The sequence below is a fragment of the Monopterus albus genome, unplaced genomic scaffold (genome assembly GCF_001952655.1).
Source record: "Monopterus albus unplaced genomic scaffold, M_albus_1.0 scaffold260.1, whole genome shotgun sequence".
In the NCBI taxonomy this organism is placed as follows: domain Eukaryota; kingdom Metazoa; phylum Chordata; class Actinopteri; order Synbranchiformes; family Synbranchidae; genus Monopterus; species Monopterus albus.
The window spans coordinates 808,197-818,330 of NW_018128140.1; the positions used below are offsets into that span (position 1 = coordinate 808,197).

The 10,134-nt window shown below is 41.6% G+C and overlaps 1 protein-coding gene across 1 annotated transcript in view; it reads right to left on the reverse strand.

Annotated features, from left to right (window-relative positions):
* stx3a (syntaxin 3a) overlaps positions 1–10,134 on the reverse strand; it is a 94,470-nt gene that overhangs the window by 49,623 nt on the left and 34,713 nt on the right. Inside the window, exon 6 of the mRNA XM_020621499.1 lies at positions 6,699–6,807. Within this exon, the coding sequence (XP_020477155.1) occupies positions 6,699–6,807 (109 nt within the window). The remainder of the gene's footprint in view (positions 1–6,698; positions 6,808–10,134) is intronic.

A 10,134-nucleotide genomic window follows, 5' to 3' on the forward strand; every position in this document is an offset into this window, starting at 1 on the left:
ATCGCGACACGCCAAAGGCGTTAGCAGTCTTCCGTAGCCGTCGCTCAAGTAATAAAGCGTCAATGCAACCTTTTTGAGCGTGCCAACTGGTGCCCTCATGTTTGTTGTTTGCCTTTCAATATACGGACGAAGTTCCTCGCTCAGCATGATGAGAGATGATTTGGACATGCGAAAGTTCTCCCTCCATTCATCTTCCACAACAACACCACCGACAAAGTTGTCCCACCAACTGCTAGTTCTACCAAGTCTAACCCAAAATCTTCTCCTTGTTGCCCTTCTGGTTTCCTCCGCGGTGGATCTAAAGACATGAGACCTACGAAGTTACCAACATTATTTTGTTGGTTGCAGCAGTAGTAAAGGAGCAGTTGTACTAATGCTAATAAGTTCATTAGCATCTGTGTGTAGCATGAAAGCATATAGTTCGCCATTGTTTATGTTGATGTCGCAGTCAATGTGACACTAGCAGTAGCTGACGTGGGGCGATGGCGTCATCGTTTCGTAAACATATGCGGATTATAACGTTGACACGAAAACGTTTTAGCTGGCGTTTTGAAACTCTCCACTTTGGGACCCGTTTTAAAAGGTCTCTGTTTTCACTACCCGGCTAACCTGTTTCCGTCTAAACGGAAGGCCAAAATGCATACTAAAGTAGGTGTTTATAGTCAAGAGCAGTTCTGTGTAAACGTACCCTCAGTGTCAGTGAAAGCATTCCCACTGTTGCAGCTGTTTCCTGGTCTGCTGACAAGAATGTCCCTGCTGAGGCTCCAATCCTACAATGATCTGATGCCGCTTTTGCTCCGGTACTCGAGCGGGTCGGCTGTGATGCCGATGCCCCTACTGCTCCTGCTCCGGTTCCCCATTGGGTCAACGAGTTCAACGCCGCCTCTGATCCTGTTCCTGAGCGAGTTAGCCGGGACGCTGGCCCCTAATGGGGCCAATTTCCTCAAGGCCTTGTCTGCTCTGGACCCCGGGTGGGTCCATGATGACTTCTCCAATGTTCCTGCCCCCAGAAAATTCTCTGACACCACCACATCTGCTCCTGTTTCTTAGTGGGTCAACGAGTTCGTCATCAGCAACACAACCGCCCCAGTCCCTGTGCCTCGGGGGGTCTCCAGCAATGCCAGCACTTCAGTTTCTTGTATCTAGGTTGTGATGGGTGCACAGACTAAAGCAGCTGCCCAGAATTGGATCTCCTCTGTTTCAGCCAAGGGCCCCGGGGCAGTCCTATCCTTGTCAGTTCAAGTTTCACCATTGACCCCATCCTTCTGTTCATCTTCCAGAGGTTTCCCCAACACTGGCTACCTGTATATTCTCCTGAGGGGCTCCACTACCGATGTTGGCCACCTGTCTGTTTTTCCAGCCCTCTTCCATGGGGATCCTTCTATCGCCTCTGGTTAGGCTATTGGCCTCAACTTCCTGCTCTGCTCCAAGGCCGTCCTCCCGAGTGGCCACTCCGGTTTTCCGCTCAGCTCCGAGCGGGACTGGCCTACCCATCTATCCTGAGCTGGGGGGGAGGCAAGCTTAAGTCAGCATATTGGACTGCTCTGCAGGTTTTTGTGACACAATATGACACATCAATAATAACCAAAAGCACCCTGTGAACAGTCAACCGTTGAGTATGCATTAGTGAGAAAACAAGGTCAATTAGCTTCATTCTGTTATGTTTTTATGAATTAAAAAAGACATAACTTTAGTCAGGGTTTTGCCTTGTCAGCTACTGACAGACCAGCCGACTAGGAGCATGTGACAGCAATTCCCCAGGTGCAGTTAAAGGGGTCTTCTCCTGTGTGGTTTGGACTGGTGTTCTTGGGGATCTAAATAAACACCCTGAGGTAAATGATTTCCCCCCAGCCTATTGCTGTGTGTGGATCCCACGTGGGAGTTATATTAAGCAACGGTCACATGTTTTGCTGCTCCTAATGGGGCTGTATGGGCCTGCGCAAGCATCACCTGCTACTTTCAAATCTTTAAGTTATTTTGCATGTAGCTCTCGAGTCTGTGAGGACATCATGTTACCAATTATGGCCACAGGGGCAATGGAGAGACCAAAACAGCACAAAACGCTAGTATTTGTCCCATGTATGTCAGAGCATAGGCCCACTGCATGTGTCGCTGGTTAAATGGAGCAGCTGGTAGCCTACAGGCAACTGGGGTAAAGTGGTTACTGTTGTGTGCAGACAGGGGTGTAATGGAGAAAAGTGAGGCAGTGTTGGGTCATTTTACCTATGGATGCATGGTCTCTAGCAATCCAATGTTTTACCAGACTAGGATTAATGTGGAGTGAATGGGACCTAGATATTTTTTAAGTACTCTATTTTTATTCCTTTATTCCTATTATCTCATCTCAGTGAGCATTCCTTTGTCTTTCTGCATCGTTTACTACTTGTTTTGCTCTTTTGTTGGACATACAACCTAAAGGTGTAAAAAAAATTAAAATAAAATAAAGGTGTCTATATGTTCTAGTACATCTGTGCAGAAGCAACTTACTTTATACAAGTCTTACAACCTCACTCAGTAGAGTCTTCTAAACAGATAAAGCTTTACATGATAGTTTAAGGAATTTCTTGAATGTTCATAATCTTCAGGCAGTTGCGCATTCATGTGAGCTTGCCTGACATCCACCAGTGCCACTTTAAAAATGGGATTTTTTTCTTTCACTGCCCAGTTTTGTGGATACATTTTACCTCCTGCTGCCTGCACTGTGACCAAAGGATGTGGAGAAAAACACGGCCTGAGATTACTGCATGTCCAGGAATGTTCCTGTACAGGACCCCCTGCAGCAGTCAATGCTCCCCTAAAGCACATCTTTTTATTTTGACTGCTTGAGGCCAGTGTGTCTACCACATGTGATGTGTTGCTGGTTAACAAGCAGATTAATAACTCATGATGTCATTGTTGGTGCAACAATATTTGTTGGAATTAATTTCACTACTTTGGAACTGTATCTGGTCGTGTTGGGGAAGACTCAGTGACCAATGGCTAGATTTACCAACCTTGGAGCTACTTGAAAGGGAGTGATGTTTCCACTACTCAGTGGGACTAAAGGGTTAAGTTTTAGAAGAGGGAAAAAAAAACAAAAAAACAAAACACACAACACTACACACACATTGCCTGTCTGTTAATACATTGTTTCTGTAATGTTAGAGAATTATTGTAAAGCAGGAGAAGTTACTATGTCTGCATTATGCCAGTTAAAATATAGGGTTTCCCCAATTACCCACTTTGTTTAGAGTGTTACAAATCTCTTCATCGGTACATATACCATTGTTTGGTTATTTATGGAAGAAAAATTCAAATTAATTGGTATGTTGTGCTGTCCACTTTCAGCACAACACCGGCAGCAAGACTTGTGTGGGTTCACAAACTATCCTTTTGTTCTGAAATAATTAGACTATTTGGAGTTATGATGGGTGCAAAGCTAATCTAGAGGTACCCAAGATTAAACATTAAATAGCTGGAAATGAAAAAGAACTGTTTACAATGTAATCTCTACAGAGATTCTGCAACATCCATAGAATTTACTCTGTGTCATAGGTTTGTTTTCCCACTATTGTAATTCCTACGAAACTACAAATACAGTTATGTTGAGAGAGTCACTGTATGGATACCCGAGTTGTAGCTGCGATAGATATAGGAGAGGCTCTGCTGTGTATCTCGTGTGGGAAGTGTCAGTTACATAGCACCACTTTTTGTCATAGTTAAAGTAACTGGTTTGTCAAACCTAAATATATTATTAAGCTCTGAAAACAGCAGACCTATGAGTGTGACCATGTGTTGTGTACTACCTCTATTGAACAATAAATCTCAATCATATAGGTAGGATTAGTTTTTTTGCTCTTGTCACACCTGTTAATGGTAATGTAATAATGTAGGTGGGGGGTGGGTTCTTACGATTAGGGAGGGTCCAGAGGATTCGGCAGAACTAAACATTTAAATTCAAATAACTACCAAATTTGAACAAAACAAAACAAAATAGACCAACTTATTTTCACACAATATGAATTTTGTTGAGAATCACCTGTATTGACAGCATATGTCAACAAAATTCTGTGACTGTGTTCAGCTAAAAAAAAAAAAAAAAAAAAAAAAAAAAAAACCATAAAACAAATTGTGTGTAGTTAAGAGGATGAGAGGAGCTGGCTTGATTGGGACATGAATAAAGGTAGATTAGACTCCACCTGCCCATGATGCATTCATCCCTATAATAATGTATTCCACCTCTCCTCCACAATGTGCACCATAATGCCTGTTGGCACACAAAAATACACTGCCCTTGGTGGTCACCAAAACAACAATATGCCTGGAATTTAGACACAGGTTTACCACTGTGCCCTTGCAAAAAGATCGAACCCTTAATCCTTATTTTCAATGGATTCTGATGTGAAAAGTGATTGGTAGACCCATATGGGTACCAGTACAATGCGATTTTTATAACATTTGGTTATAATAGCCAATCACAGTGAAAAAAAAAAAAATCTCAAAAGTGCCGTTAGAAAAATGTTTAAGAATCATATTTAATCATGATGATCACAAGTCTGATTTTGGATTTATCATACCTGATAACCAATGCAATGCTTCAAAATGTGCTTGTTCCAAACTATGACTTCCAAAACATGAATAGTGGTTGTCACTGTCATGTTTAAAAAAAAAACAAAAAAAAACCTTCTCTATCAGACAACAACATGCTGCAATGATGTTCACATAAGAGTAGGCATAACAATGACATTCAATATATTCAAATGAAATGAACCATATACTGTATAAGACCAATCAGCCCCCCAGATCATTTCCAAAGGAGTAATAGTACCATGTATGACTGACATGTGGGAAATACAATGATATGGAAATTATTCAGACCCCTTTGTTTTCCAGGTTTTATGTTTCAGACTCATCTTAAAGTGGGTCCAGTTTTATTTTTTCCTCAATCTACATACAATACTCCACAATGATAAAGTAAAGAGGTTTTTGAAGTGTTTTCCATCCATCCATTATCTATACCGCTTAGTCCAGAACTAAGGGACTGGAGCATTGGGGGGCTGGAGCCAATCCCAGCTGACATCGGGCGAGAGGCAGGGTACACCTGGACAGGACGCCAGTCTATCACAGGGCTGACATTCAGACAAATAACCACACACACGGGCAATTTAGATTCACCAATCAACCCAAGCGGCATGTCTTTGGACTCTGGGAGGAAGCCGGAGCACCCAGAGAGAACCCACGCAAACTCCACACAGAAAAGCCATGAACCTGGAACCTTCTCGCTGTGAGGCAACAGCGCTAACCACCATGCCACCGTGCTGCTCCATAGGAGTGTTTTGTAAATTTATTAAAAATAAAAGACCAAAACTGTTGTCACTAGTCCTATTAATGGTTGAGATGCTTCTACAGCTTGACTAGAGAGTCCACCTGTGCCTAAATTATTGCAGTGGATATAACTAGGAAAGGCACACACCTGTCTGTATAAGGTCTCACAATTAATGGTGTATGTCAGAGTGAAAACAAAGCCATGAGATCAAGAGCACTGTCGACAGACCTGCAAGACAGGATTGTGTCAAGGCACAGATCTGCAGAAGTATATGAGAAAATTTCTGCAGCATTGAAAGTACTCAAGAGCACGGCAGCCTCCATCTTTCTCAAATGGAAGAAGTTTGGAATCACCACCAGTCTTCATAGATCTGGTCTCCCAGCCAAACTCAAAGGTCACTATGAATGAGATCCAGAGTCTCTTTCTGGAGATGGGAGAACCCTACAGAAAGATAACCATCAGTGCAGCACTCCAATTAAAACTCTATGGTAGATTGGTCAGACAGAAGACATTCCTCTCAAAGACATGACAGCCCACTGGGAGTTTGTCAGAAGCCACCTGGAGGACTCTCAGACCATGAGAAGCAAAGTCCTCTGGTCTGATGAAACAAAGACTGAACTATTTCGACACAATTCCCAATGGTGTGTGTGTGTGTGTGTGGAGAAAACCAGGCACTGAGCATCACCTCATCCCTACAGTCAGACCACAGTGGTGGCAGCATCGGGCTGTGGCAACTGGGACTGGGAAACTAGTCAGTATAGAAGGATGGATGCAGAAAAATATAGAACTATTATGAATTTAAACCTTCTCCAGAGTGCTTACGATCTCAGGCTTGCTGAAGGTTTACACTTCAACAAGACATCGACCTGAAGCCTAACACCATGATAACACAGGAGTGGCCTCAGGAAAGCTCTGTGAAGGTCCTGGAGTTGCCCAGCCAGAGTCCAGACCTGAACCCAATACAGCATCGCCGGCTGTGCACCAACGCTCCCCATCCAACCTGGTCGACCTTAAATGATTGTCTTGAAGAATGGAGAAAATTCCAAAAGAAAGGGGCCAGGTTTGCAGCGTCATTCTCAAAAAGACTTGAGGCTGTTGTTGCTGCCAAAGGTGTTTTAATAACCAAGTACTAAGTGAAGGGTCTGAATACTTATGTAAATGGGCCATTTGTCTTTTGTTTACAATAAATGTACAAAAACACCCTGAAAACCTGTTTTCACGTTATCATTGTGGAATATTCTGTGTGGACTGATGAGGAAAAAAATTAATTGAATTCATTTTAAGATAAGTCTAAGACATAACTAAATGTGAAAACTTTCCATACCCACTCTAGTCATAAAACCTGTGTTTACAGTATATCTGATTAGAGCATGTTTAATCAGCTGTAACTCACTGATCTCCAGCTGTCGGGCAATTCGTCCTTTGCTCTTATCTCTGAAATCAACTTGAGCCTCATTGTAGTTTGTCATCACCTCCACAAATTTCTTAGCCAGGATAGCATGCTGGGGAAAATGAAAATGCAGATGTCCAATTAACTGACTTTAATATGTAAGTAAATGTTTAATGACAGTCAAAGAAATACATCAGTGTAGACTGGAGGTTGTTGTTTGTTCTGTATACATACATACACACACACACACACACACACAGTTTTAATCTTATAAACACTGCATATGAAGCTTTTGCACAAGTTCAAGCACCTCTTTGGTGTTTATAGTTTGGTGTATGGAAATGCATTTTACCCATCTTAGTCCAACATATTTAAATTTCATTACTTATGTCATGACAGTTCAGGTTGCCTTGCAGCTCACCGTCCTCCACCCCACCACTACCAGCATCAAAGCTCTTTCAAAAGCAGGAGGGATATTCAGCTTCACTGTTACTCACTGGGCTTCAACTCTCTGCATGTACGTATTCCTGATGGAGTGATGCCAAATTTGTTTAAGTAAAATGATCCCATACTTACAAATTTGTGTCTTTCCTGATTGAGCGCATTGATGGTTTGAGAAGGCTCTGTGCTGGCACTGCAAACCATTGTAAAAATATTGAATATTCCTCCTACATTTTATTCATGCCAATGTTTAAGAGCCTCTGCAAAAACATTTAAGCTGCCAATCCAACACTGAAACATCATAATTGAAAAACAATGTACTTGTTTCTAACTCGCAAGCAAAATTACCCACATAGCAGGATATACTAAGGATTTGCAGCTCATTTTCTGGTGCTAAACAATGAAATTGTGTTAATAATTACTAAGGGGTCACAGTGGGGCTTTGCAGCAGAGAAACAGAAGAAATATTGCACTGCAGGAATGTGTGTCTTGGTCTTATACAATATGTTTTTTTAAGGTGCTCCCATTTGGGGATGTAAAACATCAGTGGAGAGCAAGGAAATTTATACCCTCAGTGCTTCATTTACCATCACTGTGGCTGAAATTTAACATCATGAGAAGGCATGTATAAAATTTGAATGTGGTCAAGTGTGCCATGGATTGCAAAAACCCCAGTTATGCGAGATACCATACGAGTTTTGTTGCACTTCTTTTTGTGCAATTGCGGTACAGATGCTGTGAGTGTTCAAAATGGATGTTTAAAAAAAATCTGGCTGACTATTTAGGCAATTGAATGTCAATTAATTATAAAACTGAACATATCAAACACATTGTTATTTTCTATGTTAGGTCTTTGGACTTGGGTCTTGCAGACTCGGACCAGGAAATAGTTCTCATAAAACTCAAATAAACAAGATATATTGAACAAAAGACTATAACTTAGAGGCTCAACCTGACAAAGTAAACAAAAAACAAACAAAAACAAACTAATACTACAACCAAAACAGTTCAGGCAGGGAGCCAGGTGGGTAAATGTAATACATACTCACAACAACAAAACCAAAATCAGAGAAACAAATCATGACTCCTTACAGGCAGATAATCAAAAAAATTCAAAGGAGCAACGCAAAGTAGCTAGGACAGGAAACAAAATGAGAGACGGATACTGAACTTACAAGTTGCTCTGCAGGGTGTGGTGAATGGTAAGGAAATAACTGGGTGTAGTGTGCAGGCACGGAGCTCTGTAGGCAGCTGACAGCAAAAGGAAGACAAGAACAGCAGGGTAGGTAGGTGCTCAAAAAAAGATTGGAATACGACACAGGAGGAACAGGTCTCATGAACAGATGCAAGGTGCAGGATACAAGATACAGGATGAACCAGCAAGTGACTGAAAGAAAGCAGGGAGACGACTGTAAAGGCTGAAGACCAGAGGATAATGAGCGACAGGTGCAGACAATGAATGGTGATTAGGACCCAGGGTAAAGCTAGGGTAGGAGAGGTGATATGAAACAGGAAATCAGACCAAAATTATAGCACAAAAACAGGAAGCAAGTCCAAAACCATAACATTCATCCTGCTGTGTCTGTATTTAGGCTTCTTGAAAACACCAATGGACCTATTATACCAGTGGAATTATATTGATAATATGCTTCACTGACTACTGCAGTGCCTTCAGCTAGTGATGGGCAGATGAAGCTTTATGAAGCAATGAAGCCTTTCATCCAATTGGTTCACTCCAGCGCAAAGCTTCTTAAGCTTCATTTGCTCTAGTAGGACATCTACTGGATGCAACAATATCAGTTGGCATGAATTTGAAGTGTGTGGCATTTTGCAGAAAGCCTGTGAATAAAACTGTCAGCAAAATAAAGAAGTATGCAAAACATGTATATTGTAGTGATGGCAGTATACTGTGTATATATATATATACTGGCAGTATGGAAAATGATTATTTGGAAATGATGAAAATGGAAATGATTATTTACAGTGAGGTGAGGGTGGTTGGGGTTGGGGTATGGACAATGACTGTGCTTTTGTAACGTTGAGGTATGGCCAGTGATTATGGTTTAGGGGACACATCATTGGTTTTTATTTAAAAAACAACAGTTTCTCCACTGTGGCAGGTCTTAGGCAATTTCTTTTTCTCCATCAAACACCCACATTTTGAATGGAGCCTGAGGGGTTTATATCGCTGCATCGCGGAAACGCCCCCTCCCCTACTCGGCACACGCTTCGAAGCCTCGATACGGAACGTCACATCACTACCTTCAGCACTTGTTCATCTGTAGTGTGACACATAAAAACACAAATTACTTAAAAGGATGTTTTTTTTCAACACAAATGAAGAATGAGTAATCTGTAAGACAGGAAAGCATCTGGACCCAGGATTTCAAAGATTTAAATCTCAATCAGATTTGGAAAACCAAAGTTTAGTAAGCAGGGTGTACCCCACCTCTCGCCCGCAGCTGTCTGAGATTGGCTCCAGTCCCCCGTGACCCCATTTGGGATTAAGCGGTATAGAAAATGGATGAATGGAAGTTTAGTAAGTCAGGATCAGACAGTTCAGCCAGATTGTGTACCAGTATTTCAAAGCAATTTAGGAAAAGATCACTCAGATCCACATTCAGATTTTTTAAAGATTTCCAGATCCTGAATAACCATCTTTTAATCCCTCTTATTTACACCTTTGTGATGTGAATAATCCGGCCCCCCCTGTGACCCCGCTCAGGGAACAAACGGTAGAAAATGAATGAATGAATGATGGGAATAACAACATAAGAAAGACATACAGTATAGCAGTTCAGATCCATTTGATTCCAAGTACATGATACTGAGTGGTCAAGCAAAGCAAGATGTTATTGTCCACAGTTAGTTCTGAAGGCTGTATTAGGAAAATAAACATAAAGTACTTTTAAATATAGAAATATACAGTGCCTTGCGAAAGTATTCGGCCCCCTTGAACTTTGCGACCTTTTGCCACATTTCAGGCTTCAAACATAAA